Raw genomic sequence first — 24530 nt, forward strand, 5'->3', positions numbered from 1 at the left:
TGCTTTTTTTTTCTCTCTCTCTCCAGAGGCAAGTCTCCCATTTGAGCAAAAATGGGTGACTGGAGCTTCCTGGGCGAATTCCTTGAAGAAGTCCACAAGCATTCCACAGTGGTGGGGAAAGTCTGGCTGACTGTACTCTTTATCTTCCGGATGCTTGTCCTGGGCACAGCTGCAGAATCCTCCTGGGGAGATGAACAGTCTGACTTCATGTGTGACACTCGGCAGCCTGGTTGTGAAAATGTTTGCTATGACAAAGCTTTTCCCATCTCCCATATCAGATACTGGGTCCTTCAGATTATCTTTGTCTCCACCCCCTCACTTTTGTACATGGGCCATGCAATGCACACAGTGCGTATGGAAGAGAAGAGGAAGCTTAAGGAGGCCAAAGAAAGCTCAAGGGAAATCCAAAGCAAGAGTAATGCTTTCCATCAGCAGGATTACCCAACACCTGAGAAGGCTGAGCTGTCATGCTGGGATGAGCCAACTGGGAGGATCATTCTTCAAGGCACATTGCTGAACACTTACGTCTGCAGCATTTTGATTCGTACAACCATGGAGGTAGCTTTCATTGTAGGGCAGTACATGCTATATGGGATCTTCCTTGAGACGCTCTACGTTTGTAATCGGCAACCCTGCCCTAATCCAGTCAACTGTTACGTCTCTCGTCCAACAGAGAAGAACATCTTTATTATTTTCATGCTGGCTGTGGCTGCACTGTCCCTCTTCTTAAGCCTCGCTGAGCTCTATCACTTGGGTTGGAAAAAGGCAAGGCAGAAGTTCTCCCGTTCTTGCAAAAGCAACCCTAGCCCAGATACTGGGATACTGCAGGCAGACTCCCAAGCAAAGAAGACAGTACAAAGCTGCACCCCACCTCCTGATTTTAATCAGTGTTTGGCCAACCCCGGTGGGAAGTATATCAGCCCTTTCAGTAACAAAATGGCATCTCAGCAGAACACAGCCAATTTTGCAACAGAGAGGGTTCACAACCAAGATGATACAGTTGGAGAAGGTCCATTCATCCAAGTTAACTATACGCAGAATTCTGAAGCCAGCAACAATTCTGTACCCAACCTTCTGCCCAATGGCTACTTCCACGAGAAACGCAGGCTCAGCAAAACCAGCCGCACCAGCAGTAAGGCTAGGTCGGATGATCTGTCTGTATGAATTGTTTTCCATGATGGCAAAATGAAACAGGGGGATGCCAAAAACCTGCAGCTGAGCTTATCAAATCCTGCAAATCTGAGCTCCAGCGCAACTCAGTTTTAAGGGAATGACAATATTCTGAACTATTCCAATGTTTGTTTTGAACCTAATTTTATGCTTTCAGCCCATTATTTTTCCAAAGAAGGCAGTCAGCTTCAACTAAATAATAAGTTTCAGCTACTATATGGCATTCTCTTGAAGAGCATGGGGTTATATCCATACATAATACGCTGAACATTTCAACCAAATTAGTTATTATTATTTACTCCAAAGAATCCTGAAATGTGTAATTCCATGGTAGTGTTTGAAAGTCTCCTAATTACCCCAAGTCCTTCCATAGAACCACTATTCTCAGGAATTCTTGATTGGACGTACCCCTTGGATCTGTAGTGGTATAGATTAGTATTTTGGAAAACTCTCCGTAGCCAATTTGCCATAACCATGTGCTACTTAATAGGGAGGTGCTACTGATGCATAGTATGATATCCATTATTTTTGTCCTCTCAGACAATGTTCAAGCATTGAGTTGCTGAAGTGAACCTTTATTTCAAAGATGAGGCTGGTTCTCATTTGCAGCAATAACCTGATACCAATGGACTGTACTTTAGCTACTGATCTTTTTTTTTTAATCCTTTCTTGCCATTTTCCAAGCAAACCCAAGAGGTAAATTTCTTCCTGGAAATGCAAACTTATCTTAATTTCTCTTCATCTCTCTAGTGAATGCCACATACTACAAGCTTGCCACACTTACGCAAAATAAATGTGCAATGAATTCAACTTGAAATTTTAATTGTCTGTCCGTTTATAACTACTTTAGGATTCTGAGTAGCCTCATAGTATAATATAAACACTGGCTCAGTACCAGGATAACTGAAGACACTTATTAGAGTTTTTCAATAGAAGTATTTATTCAGAGGAAACAGTCATCGAAATCCAGCATAATATTATCAGAGGAAAACAATGGGCTTGTAGAGTGTACTCGGTTGTTCCAGTTATGCAGGCAGTAACACATTTCATCTTGTGACATCATGCATGTTACGGCTTGTGCAGCAGGTTCTACTACTGGCTGTACAACCAAATTCACAACCAGAAGCTGTATTTCAACTCTTCCTTTCGCAAATCAGATGTTTCCAAGGTCAACATCATTCGCACAAATGCAACGACACCACTGGATACTGGCCAGTATTTTTTAATGGAAAATAACATTCTCGTGACTAATATGAAGCAACTCTGTTCATGGAAGCACATTGATAGCCTGGGGTTTGTTTTATTTTAACATTTTTTATTCTTTAACCCATTTTTAATTTGTAACTAAGTAATGTTGGATAGGAAGAATCTAGCCATTGGGCAGCATTTTGCTTAGGAACAAAAGTGGGGAAAACAGATGAGCTATCCTCATCTTCGTTTTGAAGAATTCTGAACAATTTTGGTGGTCAGTCCTGGCAGCCACATACAGAAACAGTTGGCGAACTATAGAATACATTAGCTTTGCAGTTAGGTCATAAAAAACAATCCTTTTAGAAATGCATTACTTCAGAGCTACCATGCAAATTAAGCTCACTGCTTATCTCTCAGTGACCAACAAACAACATTTCCAACTTGTAGAGTTGTGGAAGCCTCAAGGTAGATGTTAAGGAAGCAGAGTTTCTAATTGCAAAGCCGGTTTCTTGTATCATTTGATGCTCATCATCCGTCAGCTACAGAAAATGCCAAAGTGATCTTGAAGCAATCCAGTCATGGGGCAATGTTCATGACCCAAGCAAATTGTGCAGAGCCTCTAGGAACAGAAAAATATACCATAGATAACTCTGATCAGAAATAAAAATACATTGGGGTGCATGGTTTTTCAGTCTTTCACATTTGAAAAATCAAAGTTCAAAGGAATCCCATGTTTAAACTCAGAAGACCAGTTGCAAAATAAAGCAAGTTAAATAATATAAGGTGAGGAAAGCTTCCACTACGCACTTTAACTGCTGAAAGTGGTTGTCAGAAGAGGAAGGCGTTTCTTTTCTTACCTCAATTTGCAAATTCACTCACATTGTGATTGGGATTTCAGCAGGACTGATTTCTCAAAATCAAAGATCCACTTGAATTATGTGTCAAAATCCTCAGATGATTACAGCTCCAGTAATGGGTTATCTTTAACGTACAGTACCGCCTTAAATCCCAGGCATTATTGTCACATAATGTATTCTTAAAGAAACCTGAGAGCCTGCATGTTTTATGTATTTATTTTGACAGTATCGAATTCAAATTAGATATCTGGCTGATGGCAACTACTGCTAAAAATTCTTTTAGTCTCCTTGGATGACACAGGGATAGTTTGGAACTCTGCATTTCATCTGCCTGTTTTAAGAAGCTCCAATATCCAGATGGCAATGCACCCCTCAACCCTTGGGGGAAAAACATGCTTTAATGTATTTTATATAATGTTATACATGGTCCTCAAACAACGGGAAATGGATGACACAAGTGTCCTTAATCCTTTAAAGAGCCACCATGCCATTAGGCATTTCCTTCTCCTCCCTCTCTCTACTTTCTTGGGCAGGAGAAATGTAAACAGGGACACCTTTGTGTTTGTAGTAAAGGGGTGTAATAAAAAAACAAGTGTCTGTGTTCAAAATTCCTTTTCTTTACATTCCTCTTGTTTCCCCATGATTGAAACACCAAGGATGAGAAAATGCATGTCCTCTTATCAAAATGTTTCAGATAGCATACTGTGCTTTGCTTTGTCCTAATAAAAGTTTGGATTAGAGCTCCTGTTATTTGTATCTCTGCTCTCACTGCAAATGCAAACAAGACAGATAAGTGAAACTCAGCATAACAGAATACACAGACTGGATGTGGCACTTGGAACTGTGGCCCCATACTGTCCTGAAACAATCATAAAAAAATAAACAGGCCTCATTCAATGTGAGGAAACTCCAGAAGAATAATTTGTTGCGACAAACACAACAAAAACGACCATGTCAATTAAAAGGCAAATAAATTGAGGAGGATGGGATAAGGTTTCTTGACCAGAGGCCACACCAACTGAACTTTCCCAACCATTCAGTTTTCCACCCTACACAGCTCTTACATTTCCTACTCTATGAACAGAAATGAGCCCCATCAGTGCTGTAGCAGAGCAAGAGCTCACAGGGTCAAAGAAAGAAACATTTTGTTCTATGAGGGCAGTCTCTCTCAACTTGGCTGCAGTTCTCACAATAGCTGGACATGAGTATCCAAAAGAATTTTTCCAGAAGGGACAAAATTAAAGTTGATGGGTTTTAGGCTGTGACTCTCAGACTAGATTGTTTTGGAGAAGGGGTCTGTTCTCTAGGTCTTAGGCTCTGGACTTCTGTTATCAAGGAATGTTGCCCACCCAGCAGTCCCAGATTTCTGGATTCCTTCTCATGACATCAAGATATTCTCAGATGCACCTTTGTCTTTTTCACTATCTTGAATGCTCTATGGTCACGACAGGATTTCACAACTGAGTCTCTACATTGTCTGTTTGTCACATACAGACCATTATGCAGTAGCTGCTATACGGCCCTTGTCCAGTGACACCACAAGGTATCAGGCTTTGAACCTGACTTTTCAGGGACTAGCATGTTGCTGAACTGGCAAAACTAGGCCAAGCTGCATAATGGTATGTTATAGAGATGGTCACGAACCATCCAGCTGCTCTTCTGCTCTTTGTGTGATCATCCAGTCACAGAAGTAGCTTATGCTTCCCTCCTCTGCCTCCTCTAGCAGCTGCCCACTCAAAGGCAGGACTGCAGGAATCCCTGCCCCACCTCCTTGTCTGAGTGGGCAACTTTTGGTGGCAAAACAGGTATGGGACCTTCATTATGAGTGTGTACCCATGGCCACACTATCTGGTCCAGATCTAGCACTGGCACAGTCCTAAGTATAGGAGGTACCTAGCTAAAGCCCAGGCTGATCGGCAGAACTATGGATATTAGTTTTACCCAATGATTTATATCACAGTTGGACAACTGGGGCCATCCATATGTTTTTGGCCAGCAGTCCCAATCAGAAATTTGGAAAATTTACCTTTTTGACTGCAACTCACAGAATTCTCCAGGCAGCGAGGCCAATAATGATGGTGGCTGGAGCATTCTGGAAACGGATGTCCAAAACACCAACATTTCCAAGCTCCAGCTTAAGCCAGCAGAGCCAGTGGAAATGGATTGTTGGAGTTGTGCTCCGAAATTGTGTGTGGACCCAGGTGCCTTGCTCCTAGGTGAGAGACAAAGTGACATGAGCACAAGGTCCCCAAACATTCCTGCCTTTTGACTTCCACAAAACACCTCAGCACAGAGTTCGGTGGGGGCCTCTTGAATATGCTGTGAGAGAGTGAGGAAGAATGGAGCACCTCAAAGCAGAGCTCCATTTGTCCAAGGTGCCTTTGCTTGATATTGACCAATTTGTCTTCCCACTACAGCTCTACAGAGTGTGAAAAGGGCACCCCAAACTTGAAATGGAGCAATTTAAGGGGCATAAGCGCAAGGCTAGGATGACGGGACAGATGAAGAACATCCATTTTTGCTAAATGTCTCCTGAGCAGTCATCTCATCCTAGTGCAAATCAAATTCACAAGCATTTGCAGTTTGTCAGTTGTCAATATTTTATGTATACAGTTTTTGACTGAGTGTGGTCAACGAGCCTGCCGTATTACAGTAGAAGTATTCACTTCTAGCTTTTATATTCAGAACAATAATTTTTAAAAGCAATTAAGCACATGCCAAAGATGGTCATTACTGTTATAGCTGCCATTTAAAACATTATCTCTATATTTTACTGCTTCTCGAAGGCAACTAAATTGTTACTTTTAAGTTCCTTCATAAAAATTTAAACATACTGCCCATGCAGTATAAATTTAAAACACACTCTCATTCTGTCTACCTCAACACAAGGATAAGAATACAAGTAAAACACAATATATAACTAAACCTTAAAACTTCAGAGCTAGAAGGAACCCTATGGATCATCAAGTCAACCCCCCCCCGTCACAGAGGCACAATGGAGAACCAAACTCCCAACTCCTGACTCCACAGCCAGATCCCTAAACCATTCAGCTATCCAGCAGTTCAAGTCAGCAGTTGAATCATGTAGCATTTCTCTTCTATGATTCAGTGAAGTCCTCCCACCACCCATTTCTATAAAAGCAACTTAAAAGTTACAGCTACACTGAAAAGGGAGTGAAGCTCTCCATCACTAAGTTTGAGACGTAATGTAATATAGTTATACCATTGTTACTTTAAAAAGTTATAAGTAACTAATTATTTCTAGCTAGTTACTTCCATCTCTGAAATCTCAGTCCCTCTATGCAAAGGAAAGGACTCTGTTGAGGCTCAGGATGGAGTCTGCCTTCATACTTCACAGGCCTATAAGAGTTACAAAATATGAAAGAACCCCAAACTGTTGTTACTTTGGGACATGACTCCAGTGCAAGGGAGCCAACACTCAAAACACAATTGGATGCTGCCAGTTTAAAACTAGGTAGGCAGGGTAACTATTTTTGCATCGTTGCCCCTCCCAGAAATAAGACTAAAGAGGACAAAAATATGTGCAAAATTTGGCTATGTTGATATGTGTGTAATTGAATATTTAGAAAGAGTAACTATAACTGTTGACTGGCAACTTTAGTGTCACATGCTCCCCATTCGTATCGTTCTAGATCCTTGAATTGGATTTGAGATTGATAATCTTTCAAGGAACAGACATTGTCTTTGCACGTAAGACAGTCCTCTGTAAACGGAACATAGGTTGTTTTCTATTACAGCATGGTGTTAGCTCAAAACAGTGGTAGAAACACAGCTCTCATGTTCTCCTGATATGCTGGAATCCTTTGGTATCAGACAAGTTCCTACTCCTCTGCAGTTTTCTTCCCTCAGAGATGTTCTGTCTCAATCAAATCCCAAGGTGTTTTAGACAGTCAGAATTACAACCAGAAGGCTTTGTGTTCCTGCTACAAAGTTTAAGAAGAAAGCTATTCCCACTGCTCCTCAAAAGATCTGTCTGTTTGTATCTGAAGAGCTTTTGCATCATTAAAAACTATCTAAAAGTGTGAAATTGGAATTTAGGATCAAAGCATAAAGCTTCACTCCAATCTAGCAGCACTGTAGTTTCTCTATACACATAAAAACATATATGCTAACGATTCTGAGCCAGCTGTGCCCCGGGAATTTTGTGACCTTAGATGACAGATAAGATGGCTCCCAGATGCAAGTCCATGTACGTACAAAAGCTGACCAGACTGGTAGCTGAGTGACACTGGCAATAGGACACCACTCTCCACAGGACTACAGGGAAGTTGTTTAGCTGCCCAGTTCTGTCATTCAATGTCATTCACTCTGCTTCCCAGGATCTTCCATGAGAGGTATATCTCTCTCATTTTGCTTCACAGTAGGACTGGTCTTGTCTTTGGGACATCATTTATAGCTGGTTTCTGACTGGAGACAGGGAATCCATCTTCCTTCAAACTGCAGATGTCCCTGTGACTCCCTTAACCTAACCATGCTGATTTTAAAGCTAGAATGGGAGCACTGTTGAGTTTTTACTATAGTGTGCTGCATTCAAGTCTTACTTTAGCCATTAAGTTAACTGGGAGGCCCTTTGCCAGTTATTCTTAACCTAACCAATCTCATCGTTTTGTTGTGAAAGGAGAGGTATAAGGGAGTGTAGCAAAAGCCATTAAATCTCCTGTGGGCTCCTTGGAAGAAGTGCATGATAAAAAGATAAAGATAAGGACAAAGATCTAGATGATATAGTAAGGGGAAGAAATGATAACCTGCCATTCGTATATGGCACCTTTTGCTTTGTTGTGGCTATTCTTATGCTCCTCCTTAACGTGGATCACCACCACTGTCTGTACTATTCTGTTGCACTAATTCTAAACCTGTTTGATGATCAGCTGTTGAGTCCCAAATGCCAGTGCTGAGCCTGAGCTACACAAGTAAGGAATTCTGAAACAAGCCAAGGACTTCAAACAGTGTAAATTCTATTATAAGATTCTATGCATGTTATGTGTGTGCCAAAATCAAAGATAAAACAAGAACAATGTCATGTCATTCACTCACACATTTCAAGCATTTGTTCGCATCAAACTAGACATTATGTGCAAGATCAGTAAGTGGAACTTTGGCATTTTTCCTTCTCCAAAACTAGCTGCAGCTGTAGACAACCATCAATACGGATCAAGACCACAATGCAGTATGGTAGCTCTAATCACTGAATAACGTATGCACATATAGTTACAGTGTACAGTATACAGTATTTGGAGTTGATAAGAGATTTCCTTGTTATCTAACTCACAGAAACAAGTGGTAGAGACTATTTTCTGTTTCTCTCTCAGTTTGGCAACATTTTTATTTCAGCTATTATTTACTGATGCTGCAGTCCCAGTTCTTAATCCTGCCACCTTTTGAAAGCTTGAAGTCTTTTACCCAAATGGACAATTTGGAAGGGCAATTATAGGATAAAAATTCTCATCTTCTTACCTGTATTTATACCCTTCTAGGACTAGCTTTTGGTGGAATGTTCTAGATCTTAGAATATCTTCCTCAGGGAAAACTTTAAAAGGCCAATTTGTAAACAATCGCTTGTTAATATGTAAGATCTGTCTCTTTAAGTTGTTGTTACGTGCCACCAAGTTTCATTCCACTTTATTCCACCTAATAGCAAGATGAAGTACATTTTCTGTGGTTACTTAGGGTGGGTTTAGCTAGTGATACTCACCATATATTTGAGCTGAAATCCAGCCACTGAAGGGTCAGAAGACATTTGTGCCACCATAAAAACAGGAGACAGGCTATGCTTAGTACTCTGGCTATATTTTCTATGAGAAACATAAGTGCATCCCCAAGGGAGCCAGGACCTATGCCTGCTCTGGAGCAGTAGAGGGGGCACTTTGAGTTCTGGGACGTGGCAAAAATGTCTATGTGTGGGGTTCCCCACAATTCACAAAGGCTGAGGAAGACAGACTGGTCAAAGGTCCACTCGTGCATCTCTATTCGAGTCCTGCTGAGAAAATCTGCTACATGATTGTCTTGCGAAGTTATGTGAACTGCTATAGGAAAGATATGGCATTCTAGGCACCACTCCCATAGTTGGATGGCAAGGTAGAGCAACGGAAGAGAGTGAGTGCCACCCTGCTTGTTTATGTAGAAGAGCACTGTGGTATTGTCTGTAGTTACTTGTACAGCTGTGCTGGTAATGAGAGGCTTGAAAGCATAGAGTGACTTGAAAATGGCTAGTAGTTCAAGGTTGTTGATGCGAAGGCTTTCCTCAGCTTGGGACCAAGGGGCATGAATGTGTAAGCCACTGTAATGTGCTCCTCATCCAGTGGGACTGGCATCTGCAGTAACTTGGGTTGACAGTTGTAGAGGGGCAAATGGTCTGCCAATGAAGAGGTTGGCTGGAGTGTCCCACCAGAGAAGATGGGCTGATAGCTTGGGTGTAACCTGCAGGAGCTTGGAAGATGGATCTGATATTGGATCGAAGAGGGGGAGGTACCACACCTGCAGGGAACACATATTTAGTCTGTTGTGTTGTATGATGGATGTGGTGGAGGCGATAAAGCCAAGAAGACATTGAGCATGATGTGCAGTGACAAGTGCATAAGGTAGGAAGAGGTAGATAAGAGCATGGAGTTTTCTTGCCCGCTCTTAAGGCAAGAAGACCCGTACCTTTCAGGAATCTAGAATGGCACCTATGTAAGTAACTCTTTGTGCCAGAGACAGTATAGATTTTTCTTCATTGACTTTGAGGTCCAGAAGAGAGAGAGAGTCACCTGTATATCTTTAAGGGCTTGAGGATGTGAAGGGGATACCAGCAACCAATCGTCGATGTAAAGGAAGATGGAAATTCCTTGGGTGCGGAGGTAAGCTGCTACCGGAGCCATGCACTGGTGAAGACCCGTGGAGCGGTAGTGAGCCCGAATGGAAGGGCTTTGAATTTGTAAGTAGTGTTTTCTAGTGAGAATCTGAGGAATTTGTGGTGATCTTGGCAGATAGTAATATGAAAGTATGCATTGCTTAGGTCTATGATGGCAAACTAGTCATTTTCCTGAAAGATTGGCAGGATTCCTTCTAACGTCACCATACGAAAGCATTTTTGAATGATGTAGTAGTTGAGGTCCTGAAGGTCAAGGATGGGGCATAGGCCTCCATCACATATTGAGATGGTAAAGTAATGGGAGAAGAACCCGGGATCGTGTTCTGAAAGGTTGATGGGTGCTATAGCATCCTTCAGCAGAAGGGATTTTATCTCTTGCCCCAAAACCTCTGATGGTGAAGTTAGAATGATCCTTGGTGGTGGTGTGAGAGCAAATTGTGAGAGCAAATTCTGCTGTGTATCCAGTAGCGACAATGGTGAGGACCCAGGAATTTGTGGTGATAGATGTCCACGAAGGCTGAGAGATGAATAGTGCTGGGTAGAGGCAGGTGGGATAGGCAGATCTGAGGAACAGGAAAGTCAAAGATTCTGTTTTGTTTTCTTCTCAGGGTGCCTAAAGGATTGTTGGGGCACTGACACTGTGTGTTGTGTCTAGGCTGAAATGAAGAGGAAGACTGGGGTAAGTATCGCTGTTTGTCAGAGAATGGCTTGTATTGCTGGTAAGCGTACGGGCGACGCCATTGATAGTGTTAAGTTTTGTAATATGGTTGAGTGTTCTAAGACCGTACTGTTTTCCTTAATTTCTGCAGATTATTCAATATTTCATCAGTCTTATCAAAAAGACGTGTGCCATCAAAAGGCAGGCCCTCGGTTCTCATATGGAAATCCTCTGAGATATGGGCTGAACGGAAACAGGCATGTCTGCGAAGAGTGATGGTGCTAGCCATATGTTTAGACACAGCCTCTATGACATGATGTGCAGTAATGCATTCCATGACTTCTTTATGGAAAGTGTGGCAATGAGCCTTGTATTCAGCAGGTACTGACTGGAGAGATGGTAGGGCTTTATTCCAGAGAAAGCGGTGATATGCTCCCACGGCTGCAAGGTAATTAGCAGCTCGGAGGGTAAACAACACAAGGGAATAAAGTCTGCATCCAATGGTGTCCAATTTCCTACCCTCCTTGTTGTTAGGAGTACTGTTGGAATGGTTGTGCACCCTGTTTTGAATAGCTTCAATGATGACAGAATTTGGAGGTGGGTGCTTTGAAAGGAAAGCAGTATTGTCTCCATGAGTCTTAGACAAATTATTTGAGACATTTGCGGTACAGAGGAAGGTTTAGACCAAGATTGTTTGATCAATTTTAAGAGGGATGGGATAAATCCCATATGGAGTGGTGGTGTTTGGTCCTCATTAATGTCCTCATACACTTTGTCAGACTTAGATTGGACTGGTTGTTGGACATCTAGGTCCACAGCTTTGGCTATGTGGAGCAAGAGCTATGAGTAGGATGAGAAATCCTCCGACGGAGGGAGGAATAATGTCCGCTACATCAGAGTCTGGTGTAGGTAGATTCGGAGGTGAATTTTGCAGTGGTAAAAAGTCGGGGGTATCCGAATCTGAGGATTGCAGAGGTGATGGTGGAGAATGTTGCTGATAAGGAGAGGCAGAATTGGTGGAACGAGACTCTGGTTGGTAACGAGTGGTCTCATTGGTAACATATTGAGATGCTACAGGATGATATGTAGATTGACGAGGTTTAGAGCACTTTGTTTGACAGATCTGAGTAGTGTCGATAGGCAGAGGTCCAGTATAGGTAGTTGTTACCTGTACAGAAGATGCATGGACCTGTGGAAGTGCAGTGGGTTCAGAAGGTGGTAAGTGAACCTGAAGCGATGGTCAAGATCTCTTTGGTATCAACGGCTGCTGTCCAGTTATGGGTTCAGAGAAATGACTCTTCTTACAAGATGGTTTATACGGCTTCAGTACCCAGGGTGGAAACATGCTGTCATCTTCAGACAAGGCTGGATAATATTCACAGGACTGTGGATGGTACTGAGGAGGAGAAGATGAGACCGATGCATCAGATGGATAATAATATATATACTGGGAACGCTTGGGTTCGATGTAGGGAACAGTATCAGGCTGCCAGTATCGGTACGGTCAATATCGATGGCATTTAACTGGAGGCTAACTTGATGGCCGGGAGGAGAGACTGCTCCTGGAGGAAGGATCTCAGGCCTTGTTGTCGGAGTTTTAGTGTCCATTTTGTGAAGTTTTTACAAAGTTGACAAAAAGCTGGTTTAATGGGATTCCCCAAGAAAAGACAGTGGTCGTGCCCATTGGACACTTGTTTGGGCATGAAGTACACCATTTAAATGGAGCCACAGGTGCCTTAAAAGGGGTGGGGAGGGAAAGGGGGGATGGTCAGAAAAGAAGGAAACAGCTTGAAAAGTCTCTTACTGTTTCCTTTCTGTTATTTAACTCTTAGAAAGAAGCGAAAGAAGCGCAATCAGTTGGCGAACGAAGAGTTCGTAATGAGATGCAGCAGTGGCAAAAAGGAACTGGGGCAATTGCCAGGATGGGCAGAACACATGTACAAAGGGGGCGGTCTTGGCGAACACGTGATAAAGATCTAGAATATTCCGGAAACCTCTGCACAAGTGCAGTTTAAACCTTATGGTGTGCATTCACAGAGACCACAAAGAAGAACCCCAAGTTCTTTTTGGAAACTACTATTAGGCAAGTTGCAGCCCTCAAGAAGATGTTGGACTGCAAAATTCAGTATCTCTCCTCATTCATAATGCTCACTAGGGCTGATCACTGTTGCAGTCCAAAAGATAAAGGGACAAAACTTGCTCTGTTTTTGTTGTTTAGTCATTAAATCGTGTCTGACTCTTCGTGACCCCATGGACCAGAGGACACCAGGCTCTCCTGTCTTCCACTGCCTCCCAAAGTTTGGTCAAATTCATGTTGGTAGCTTCGATGACACCATCCAACCATCTTGTCCTCTGTCGTCCCCTTCTCCTCTTGCCTTCACACTTTCCCAACATCAGGGACTTTTCCAGGGAGTTTTTAAGCAAGGTTCTCTGCTTTTTAAGATGCTGTCTAGGTTCGTCATTGCTTTCCTCCCAAGAACCAGGTGTCTTTTAATTTTGTGGCTGCTGTCCCCATCTGCAGTGATCATAGAGCCCGAGAAAGTAAAATCTGTCCCTGCCTCCATATCTTCCCCTTCTATTTGCCAGGAGGTGATGGGACCACTGGCCATGAACTTAGTTGTTTTGATGTTGAGCTTCAGACCATTTTTGGCACTCTCCTCTTTCACCCTCATTAAGAGGTTCTTTAATTCCTCCTCACTTTCTGAAGAGAGTGGTATCATCTGCATATCAGAGGTTGTTGGTATTTCTTCTGGCAATCTTAATTGGGATTCCTCCAGTCCTGCCTTTCGCATGATGTATTCCGCATATAAGTTTAAAAAGCAGGGAGACAATATATAGCCTTGTCATACTCCTTTCCCAATTTTGAACCAATCAGTTGTTCCATATCCAGTTCTATTGCTTCCTTTCCCACATATAGATTTCTCAGGAGATAGATAAGGTGGTCAGGCACTCCTATTTCTGTAAGAACTAGCCATAGTTTGTTGTGGTCCACACAGTCAAAGGCTTTTGCGTAGTAGTAGTAGTAGTAGTAGTAGTAGTAGATGTTTTTCTGGAACTCTCTGGCTTTCTCCAGAATCCAGTGCATATTAGCAATTTGGTCTCTAGTTCCTCTGCCCCTCTGAAATCCAGCTTGTACTTCTGGGAGTTCTCAGTCCACATACTGCAAAATCCTATTGGAGGATTTTGAGCATAACCTTGCTAGCATGTGAAATGAGTGCAATTGTGGAGTAGTTGGAGCATTCTTTAGCACTGCCCTTCTTTGGGATTAGGATGTAGACTGATCTTTTCCAATCCTCTGGCTACTCCCAAGTTTTCCAAACTTGCCGGCATGTTGCTCTAGTCATTTATAAATTTATAATTCACCACAGTATAATTTATGTTGCCACATAAGGTAGGAATTCCCACAAGTACCTTTCCCCACCTCAGAAACATAACAGCAAAGGGGAAAACACACAATTTGCTGCCCTTTCAAGGCATTCAAAATCTACTGCCTGAGACTATTGCTTCACTCTGCTCTGGAGCAGAAGAAGGAAAGGGGAACGTAATGGAACTCAGAAGCTTTTAAAAAATACTCTCCTTCCTGTGTGGGATCTGAGGCGACAGGTATATTATACAGTACTTACCCATACAAGTACTGTATAATGGGCTTATAACTGCCTCCAGAGGAAGGGAGAGGACACCCATCTTTTTTAAGGCAGGAAATATTCATTCTGTTTCAAGAAATAAGACACTTCTGCCACTCATCAGTAAACAGCAGCATCCAAAAAGTGAAAACACAAATCCTGTGGTGGATGCCAAGCAGCCTCTGCCTCCTGACCGATGCACTGCTAAGGGGACAGACAAACATTTTCAAGACTGAGATGGAGGCACCACTGATTGTAATCTATTTTGTAGCAACAACAAAAAAATGATACCTGACATTTGCTGACCATAACCATACCTTTTTATGATGTTGCCATCCAAAGATTCAAAATCTCTGATAACTTCTGAAAATCTTTTGTCAAGGCAGCAAACTGATAATCATCAGGGAAAAATGAGATGTAGAGAGGAGGTTTTTGAGCTGCAAATAGAATGAGATGTTATAAACCTTTCAAAAAGAAAAGAGAGAGAGAGAGATTTATAATGGAAACTTTAACAAACGTAACTATTTTAGCTGCCCAGCCAGGCACCATTATAATCTACAACATCTTTCCAATCAGTTGGAGCCATCTGAAAATATATATGAGCTAAAAATATAGTCAGTCAGAAGTGAGCAAATAGGAAGAAATTTTAAGGAAGAAACAGGTGTCACTTGGAAGCAACATTTGAAAAGAGACATGCTATTGGTTTAATGTATTCCAACAGCCATTCACAAATGAAACGGGAAAAATCCTATAGCAAAATGCATTGTGTGTAAGAAGAACTGTTCATGCAGTTTTTGCAGTTTTCTGGACATCTGTTATGCACTGAAGTGCATGCGCAAGTGCACAACCTGGGCACATCCAAGCACATGACAGTAATCAGAGTGATCATAGCTATCGGTTATATAATTTCTCCTCTACACTCAACAATTGCAATAGGATTGTGGCTAAAATATTGCTAAAATATTTTGAAGGTGTCAGAATGTTCCAATTGTCGCTTACAAGTGCATTATATGTCTATTCAGAAGCATGTCCCATTAAATTCAATTGGACCTATTTTTAAGAAAGAATTTTTAAAATTTCATCACACTAAGTCCTATACACTAAGATTTTCTCTGATTCATTCTTTTTCTTAAAACTAGGTTCTGTCTGACTCCAAACAAAAATGATCCATTGGTGCTTTTGACTTAAGGACCTTTTGCACCTCCACTCCCCAACATAGTCACACAATTCCACCCATGACCCCAAGGGATTATATTTTCTGAAAATAACACACATGCAACAGCTGGGAAGATCAGAAATGACTTGAATGCACATACCATGATCCCTAAGACAAGGCTAAAGCCCCCTTTCTTCTATCTGTTGCCAAATCCCTTACCCACATCAAACAGTGGGGCAGCAATTAAAATAGAAAGTAGTTAAGAGGGGGTTGAGAAATATGTCTGTTCACAAGCCATGTGCTTCACTTACGTCAACTGCATGTTAAATCAGGCTTCTGGAAGCAAATAAATGATTAAGATTCAACATGTTCTTATCAGCTCCTCACTTCATACAACACTGAGAGGTTTGCATTTAAGAGGGGCTTCAGAGATTTTTGTAACATTTCCTTTACCTATAAATATACAAGTGGAGCCTGACTGAAACTTAAGAACTATGGGTGCCTTGAGAAAGCAAATATCTCCAAGTGATAGCCATGTTAGTTCTTTGCAACAAGAAGCAAAGTATAATCTCACTTTAAAGATTAATGAGCTTTATCTGGTATAACTTCTCATGGATGGCAACCCACTTCAAGAGATACATAGAGTGTTACCTGAGCAGGTTGATTTTTGATGGAAAGGGAAAGTGAGGCAATAGAAATGAAAAGATACAACCATTATTATCTCAACACTAGTTGTTAACACACTGCCTTTGAGGCCTGACAAATAAAGATAGGCACCAACCAGTTCATCCCAGTTTGTCCCAGTTCATAAAGACAGCAGCACAGGTGCTGCTGCTCCACTCTCTGCCTCCTCTACCTGAAACAGCCATTCACCAGGCCTAGCTTGCTTGTTTTTTCTACTTCCTCAGCTAATCTGCCAGTCAGAAGCAACAGCACAGACTTCTCCGACCTGCCCTTTTGTCTGAGTGGGAGACCAGCCAAGAGGGTAATGCAGAGAAACCTGAGCTGTTGCCAGGACTAGAAAATCAGTTGAGGGGGTGGGGGAAAAAAACAAGCAAGCTGTGCCTGCTTGAGCCAGAGCAGGCCGGGGAGGGGAGCAGCAGCACCTGGCCTGCCACCTCTACAAACTGGGACAAATGAATTCATGCCCATTTCTACTGATAAGACATCCTCATTTGGAAACCAAGTACAGCGGCATGAATAGGTAAAGTGCTTGGTTCAATTTTTAAGAACAAATTTGGAGGAAGAAGTATCATTTGCATTCAGTGATGCTTTTGCAAAAATGCTTTTGCAAAAATGTACACAAACACATGCTGTACTCTGCACTGGGCAAGAGGCTGCACGTCACTAGATGAACTCCAAGAACCCTTCCAATGCTATGATTCTACAGCCACTACAAGGAACCTAGCAAAGAAAGAACAGCATGCTCCACCCTTCTGCTGCACACCTGCAAGACACGGGGCCGAGACTGTTTCAAAATATTTCCTGGAGAAGAAAGAGTAAATGTCTTACTCAAGTCAAAAAGCTCGTATCTCCCAAGCCTATTATGTTATTTTGGTTCCTGGAACAGAAAAATAGCACAAAATCTCCCTTTTCTTGAAGTAAATACTGAACACACACAAAAACAGAGATTCCTTTATTGCCCTCCTGTGAAGTCCAGAATCAGTTCACAGAAGTAACTGCCTCAGGTGGGGAATCTACATGGCCTTTCAAATATTGCAAGACTGTGACTCCCATCATCCTTAGCCAATATAAGCAATGGTAATGGATCATGGGAGTGACAGTCCAGCAAAATCTGAAAGGTCACAGGATCCCTGCCCTGTCTGGTTCTCAGTCAGGCCTCTTGAACTCCATTACCCCAAAGGCGTTGAGGTTCAAGCACAAATCTTGAGGTTAAGACACAATATACTGTGTTTTAAAATACTGAAACTGTATGAGGTTTTGACATGATTTCATTGATTGTATCCTGAGATCCATCAATACAGAACAGGTAAATGCTTGAATAAATACATACTTACAAAAACAATGCTTCTTATATCTAGTTCTTTTCACCACTGCCATGACTACTTGGGCAAAGCCACTTATCTGTGGCATTAAATACAAAAAATATATAATAAAGGAATAAAGTAGAACTATCCAGTTAAACACAATATAATAGAGAGACCAAGATTTAGTTTAAAAATTAAAAAAAGTGCAGGGGGTCTGTTGACCGAGGGTCAGCATTGTGTAATGTCAAACCTACCATGGAAACTGGTAATCATATGAAAATTCTATGTGATTTGATAACAAAAGAATTGTTGAGCAGGCCCAACACTTTCCACAGCCTATGTTCAGTCAGAGAAATCTCTAAGAAACTCAGAAAGGAATACGTCTTTATTCAGCAGATTTCCCCCCCCCCCCAACAAGCTTATTGGGTGCTGAACTGTGTTTCTTAGGTATTTCTTCTTCCACATAGAAAATGAACAGAGGGTTTCCCCTATAATTCCAAAGACTTTAACAGCAAAACCATCTCTTTTCAAAACCCACCATTTCCCTCTACTGGACAGAAAGAGTGAACACATTTCATAAGACCTGCACTCTGGATTCTTTCTAAATATTACTGAAAGCCCTACCCCATTTGACAAGTGGGACTAACAGAACACGGGCCTCTTGCCAATGGCAACACTCCCCCCCGCCGCCCGTTTCTTGACATTTGCAGCAGGAAAAACAACTGAAGAGATATAGAGGTGAGCACATTATGTGAAATTGCACCACAGAAGCCTCTTTAAAATGTTCACTTCACAGTGACAGGATCTGTTAGCCACCCTGGGACAAGCCCAACCTGAGTCATTTTGCTGCCTGAGACACAAGACAAAAAGGCACCAAACTCCACTGAATATACAGAAGATGACCAGTTGTTCCATGTGATTTTAATTCTGTTAGCAGAACAGAACCTTTCATTCTCCCAGAGACCTTTGGGTAGAGTGGGTGGCATATAAGTTAAATAAATAAATGGAGGACGACAGGATAGCTGGGGGGGGACACAGAGCAGGCTGCATAGTGCCCAGGCAGCTCTGCACTCTAACCCCCTACCATTACTCTTTACCCTCTAAGCATTTCTTCCTAGAAGCAGCTGCTTCACTCTGCCCAATGGCTGAGTCAGTCCTGTCCATGGTAAAGGCAAAGGTTCCCCTTGACATTTAGCCCAGTTGTGTCCAACTCTCGGGGGCAGTGCTCATCCCCATTTCCAACCCATACAGCTAGCGTTTGTCTGAAGACAATCTTCCGTGGTCACGTGGCCAGCGCGACTAGACACGGAACGCCGTTACCATGAGCCATTTGTAAATCCAAGCAACACCTCAAGACCTGATTGGCTTTCCCAACCAAGTAAAGGCTGGGGAGGGAGCATTCACACACATGCCTAGAACAGATATTCAGCAATACAGTGGGGTCTTGACTTGAGAACTTAATCCGTATTGGAAGGCGGTTCTCAAGTCAAAAAGTCTGTAAGTCAAGTCTCCATTGACCTACAGTGCATTGAAAACCGATTAATCCTGTAACAGGCCGTTATTGTTCCATTTTGGTTTTTTTCTGGTCTGTAAGTCAAATCTCAGTCTGGAAGTCAAACCTAAATTTTGTGGCCAGAGAAGTCTGTAACTCAAAAAGTCTGTAAGCCGTCTGTAAGTCAAGGGTCCACTGTACCAATGAAGAGAAGAAGCCCATTTTTAAACAGATGAGTGAAGTGCCAATAACTCCAATGGGAAGATGTACACGTTACAAGAGTTTCTGGCTGACCCGAAGAAGCAAGTCCCATCTCAAAAGTGTTCATAGATAGCAGTGATGGTGAACCTTTTTGAGCCCAAGTGCCCAAACTGCAACACTAAATCAACTTATTTATTTCAAAGTGCCAATACTGCAATTAAAACCTGAATGCTGAGGTTTTAGTTTAGAAAAACAACTGCCCCTGCACTGCAAGGGTTAAATGCTTGCTTCCCCACACCCCGATGGGCGGTATTAACAAATAAATACATACTGGTGGGGCAATCTGCCTTCCAGTGGGAGGGAGTTCCAAAGGCTGGGAGACTCTTTGAAACACAGCTGCATCTTTGATAGTGCAGGGATGGTGTTAATATACTTGTGTTTCAAACACTTAGGTTGTTTTCTTAACGGGCTCCTTATAATATCTTTTTCATGGCAAGGGCAAGAAAAAAATGTCCAAAAAGAAGCAAAAAAAGCATCAAAGGCTTCATTGTATGACTGTGCCCATCCTTATTCATTTATTAATTTTATTTTCCCCCTATCTCAGGGCTTAGGAACGTTCCTTTTGGTGTAAATTCTGGAAGATAACTTTTTGGAGCACCAGCCTAGAATCCTGTCAGAAGGCCAACATGAGGAGATTTAACAATCAGAGGTATTGGTCACAGAGGATACATTAATAGGCCACAAATTAAAAAAAATCATGCAAAATGTAAGCTTTTGTGGATGAATTACACGATCAGAGGGACTGTTGACATCATCTTCAGGACTCAGCCAATCCCAAGGGTGCTGCTGCTGCCTTGGGAACCCAACCCCACTCTCCTGGGTCTTTGTGACCTCACAGAGTCCCACCTCTCTGCTGGCAGATAAAAGGGGATTGATGGGCAGGGCAGGAGACCAGAAGGGAGGCCAGTGGCCAGTCTGGCAGAGAGAGGAGCAGCAGCAGCTGCAGGGGACCGAGCCCTTCTGCCCAAGGCAAGTTATCTCATGAAAGCAGATGAATTTGCTAAGTGGGCTTGCGAGTTAACAGCTGAAGGCTGGCGGAGATCCGTGGCTTGAAGCCGGCTGATGTTGGTGATGGACCCAGGGGGAAGTTGGTGGACGTTGGCAGACAGAATCTGGTGGAATCTCCCTGTGGAAGCTGGCTAAGGCCGCAAGGTGGAGGCCGGCAGAGGTTGGCAGATGAAGCCGGGGACGTTAGCCTCCTGAAACCAGCTGGCGGAAGCTTGGTGGATATCGGTGGATGGAAGCCCGAGTGTGTGTGTGAATGGCTGGTGGAGTGAAGGTGTGTGTGTGTGTGTTGGGGTGTGGCTGGTGTGTGTGTGTGAATGTGTGTGTGAATGGGCTGGCTGGCGTTCCGTGGGGATTTCGCCGGGGTGTGCATGTGACCCAAATATTCAGGAGCTGGCTGAGGCTGGCTTCAGAAGCGGAGTGGAAGAGATGAACGGGTGGATATTCCTGGTGGAAGCCAGTGGATGTTGGCAGGCAGAACTTCGGAAGGAAGCTGCCAGAACATTGGTTGGTGGACACGCCTGGGTAGAAGCTGGTTGACAGCAGTGGACGAGCTTGCCCCTTAGTTGCTTCTCTCTCTCGTAGGGCCCGAAGTGTCCTCTTCCCCAGGTGGATGCGAGGGACCAGAAGGCAGGCATCCTGCTGGAGCTGAACCAGGCCATTGTCTCCGCTGAGGATACCCATTTAGCCTCTTTTCCAAACCCAATAAAAGAAATTTCCGGAATGGTTTTGAAGTGCTGTCTTGTTTATCAGGGGCTGTCACGGGATTATCTTCCGCATCCCCTCATTATATCTGGGGCCCAATGCCTGGGGTGGGTCTTTGTCAAGTCATGGTGTGGGGCCTTGTGATGTCACAGGAATTGGGAACATAATATTTCCCCATGCATGAATGAGCTAGGCATTGTGGGTTCCCTGTCTGAGCTCCTAAGCAAGTATATTATGTGTCGTGTTGGACAGACACAGGAAGATGGTGAGCCCTGGTGCCATTTGGAGAGGGTTGGAGTTGGGTACCCAAACATTATAGCCACCATGTAACAATAAATGAGACTCGCTCCTTCCCTTCCACCACTGCTCCTCACATTTGTTTGCCTCGCCTGGAGATTCAGGGGAGCCCAGCCATTGCCTGGCACAGCAGCTCATTCTCTGAGACCTGGCAAGCCTCACCTTCATCATCAATACCATGAGCACTCCATGGACTTGCAGAGTACAAGTGGGGAGAAAATATGCCACTTCAAAGAAGCTTCCAGTCCAACCTCTCACACCAGTGCCACAACCAAGGAAATGGAGATGGACAATGATTTGGAGATGAGCGTACATTAAAATTCACATGGATCCATGCCATGGAGAGATGGCAAAAAAAACAGTGATACTGCAAAATCTGCTGCTTCAGGGCAGTGGCTGCCTCTGAGTGCCTAGTGCAGTGATGGTGAACCTTTTTTGAGCCTGAGTGCCCAAACTGCAACACAAAATCAACTTATTTATTTCAAAGTGCCAATATTGCAATTAAAACCCGAATGCTGACGTTTTAGTTTAGAAAAAACAACTGCTCCTGTACTGTAAGGGTTAAATGCTTGCACTAATTGATGCTTTGCAGTACTATTAATGCTTTGTTAATACGGCCCCCATGGGCTGTATTAACAAATAAATACTTACTGGTCCTCCAATCCTCTCTTGGGCTAGACTGGTAATGGTCATTATTGCACCCTTCCACTGGACCACTGCACCGGCAGAGGGGAGTGCCGAAATCTGGGATCGGAGGACGGTTAAGTATTTCTCTATGGTGACTTATGGCTCGTGTGCCCACAGAGAGAACTCTGTGCCAGCTGTGGCACGTGTGCCATAGGTTCGCCATCACTGATATATAGCATTTCATAGATCGATAAAGTTCAGTGGGCATTATTGAGAAGAAGTGGTCTTCCGTCCACAGTTGGGCACAATGATGGGGAAATGAGCAGTAGCCAGAACTATCTTAGCATGTGGTATACTTTATGCAGCCAACTTCCAGTCTTCTCTATCTAAACAGTGTTGCACCTCATTTCATAATACTAAAATCAGTACGATATACAAGAGGTAGCTGTCTGATGGTGATTTAACTGTTGGAATAGAGTAGCAGAGCATACAGTGAATGATCTATTAGGGGTGAGTTTTTTGGGGGGTTGGATTTTGTTTGTCTGTTTTGCAGGGGATTCCAGCTCCCAGAATCCTCCAGGCAGAATTGATGGGACCATGTGCACAAAAAGCACTACATGAAACACACAGGAAGAACACGCCTTTGACACAGAATGCAGTTTAGAGAGATAAGACACAGCCAGCTATACATATATGTACATGTTTTTTGTTCCCTCGATTCGGGAACCTGGCCAGCCATAAAGGAATACAGCTAGCCAGGTTTCCTTTGCCAAGGTGGGTTATCTCGCTTTCCAATCTAGTTTGGAGAAGCAATCAGACACAGCAGGTGTCACTCCTTCCACCAGCAGGATGGCTGGGTTTTGTCTCTCTCTCTTCCCCCAGGCAAATACCAGGACCAATCTTCTGTAAATTGAACTCTGGAACCTGGACAGCCTTGCTGCATAATTTTTTCCTATCATCTTGGAAGTCTCCTTTTCTCCCAACCTTGTAACTTCTTTGCAAGATAATAAATTGCTTTCCTGTCAGAACAATGTAACCATGTATTTCCATAACTGCTGTCTATAAACCCATCCTATTGACCTACCCTGTTGTAAAATTCTATCCCTTCTGTGATTTCCGCTCCGATAAAGTCTGGATTCCTTTGTAATCCCATCCCTTCTGGCAATAGGTCATGAATCATCCATTTCTCCTCCCATTCCCTTGTGTAACCAATGTTATAAAAGTCCTGGTTTTCCTCTGCATGACAGAATTGTTTTTGCCTACATTTGGAGGCATGACTTCCATGTGCCTTTTATTTAGCTAAATAAAACAGCAACCATTTGAACTTGCTCTTGTGTGCTCTCTCTCTCGTATCAAGGTTATTAGCATTAAAACTTTGATTCGCTATTCCAGGAGACTAGCTCCTGGTTTCAACACAATCCTGTTTCAGTCCACCAACACAAACCTGCATTTTGCTCACCTAGAGCAGGACCTACCTCTGAGGCTGGATAATGTTCTTAGGCCTTTGCTTCCTGCTGTTAATTTAAAAAAGAGAAGAGAAAGGAGGGGCGGGCAAGAGAAAAGCTGATGCAGTCCTTCCTGGGAGTCATCATCTTGATGGAGCACAGGTTCCCAACCTAGAGGTTGCGAAGTGTTTTCTGGGGAGGGGGGGTCACCAGTCTTAAAAGTGTGCCTAATCCTTACCTGGGTGAGCTCATTTTCCTTAAGAGAGGGAGGAGTGGCAGGCCAAAGAAAGTTTATCTTCACCTTCCCCATTTCCTCTAGTAATGTGTGCATTTTCCTAACGCCTTTCAGCAAACTAAGGGGTGAAACCACCTTCACAAACTGGAAGGTAACACACAGGGGAGTGCCTGGATACTAGATTTAAAAAGTCAAACTGACAAAAGAGTTTTTCTTCACAGAGCAAGTGACACAGACCCTATATGTTTGCCCCTTCACCCACCTTCGAGGTGAAACTTCTATGGGGTCTCCTACTTCAGGGTACGGAGGAGGGAGGCACTCACAAGCTGATTGACTGAAGGGGCAGCTATGCATTCACGGGTCTTCTCAATCCCCGGACGCTGCAAACTGCAAGTTACTCTCCGCCTTGACCTCACGGGTGCAATGAGGTCAAGGAGCAGAGATGGCCAATTTACCTCACAAGTCTGTCAGGCTTCGGCAAAAGTTTAAATGCATACTACTTGTGTATAACTGACTCTCTTTAACGAAAGCAAGACTGTATTCTCGAAGGCTTTCAGGGCCGGCATCCGATGGTGGTTGTAGGATTTTCGGGCCGTCTCCACAACACGGCCAAACAACCCGAAAAGCCTATAACCACCGAAAGCAAGACTGCTTATTACAGAGATCAGCAACTGGCACGTCCATTAGATAGACAGCAAGCTCGAAAGCCTCTCGCGCAGCCGAACACCGCCCTCTTCCTCCCCCTCCCCCCCGGGAAATCAGCTGCCAGCGGTTTTCCTAACGAAGCGTAGAGGCGTTAGCGCCTCTTTTCCCACGCCATACACGTGACCGAATGAAGCTAAGGAAGAACCGCCCCGCAATGTCCTCCGGGAGTTGAAGTCTTTCAGCTGCCCTTCTAGGATGAAGAGCGAACTGCGAGAAACTTCATTTCCCATGACCCCTCTGTGCC

General features: G+C 43.3%; 1 protein-coding gene and 1 long non-coding RNA gene across 6 annotated transcripts in view; one reads left to right on the forward strand and one right to left on the reverse strand.

The window, feature by feature from the left end:
- Positions 1–3963, forward strand: part of GJA5 (gap junction protein alpha 5) — a 50250-nt gene extending 46287 nt beyond the window's left edge. For all 3 annotated transcript variants that reach the window (XM_020810932.3, XM_020810920.3, XM_072994002.2), the window contains exon 2: positions 27–3963. In XM_020810932.3, coding sequence (XP_020666591.3) covers positions 52–1164 — 1113 coding nt within the window. In that variant the 5' untranslated portion in view covers positions 27–51 and the 3' untranslated portion in view covers positions 1165–3963. The remainder of the gene's footprint in view (positions 1–26) is intronic.
- LOC110088560 (uncharacterized) lies at positions 2501–24463 on the reverse strand. 3 transcript variants are annotated; one of them, XR_013543274.1, is made up of 4 exons: positions 23585–24463; positions 14688–14807; positions 5245–5430; positions 2501–2980 (listed from the first exon to the last, which is right to left on the reverse strand). It is a non-coding gene; the product is annotated as an uncharacterized LOC110088560 (long non-coding RNA). The 3 variants fall into 3 exon arrangements; XR_012085079.2 differs by lacking the exon at positions 23585–24463 and adding an exon at positions 23377–23522; XR_013543275.1 differs by lacking the exon at positions 23585–24463 and adding an exon at positions 16308–18193.
- Positions 24464–24530: the final 67 nt, after the last annotated feature.

Source organism: Pogona vitticeps, chromosome 3, assembly GCF_051106095.1.
Source record: "Pogona vitticeps strain Pit_001003342236 chromosome 3, PviZW2.1, whole genome shotgun sequence".
Classification (NCBI taxonomy): Eukaryota; Metazoa; Chordata; class Lepidosauria; order Squamata; family Agamidae; genus Pogona; species Pogona vitticeps.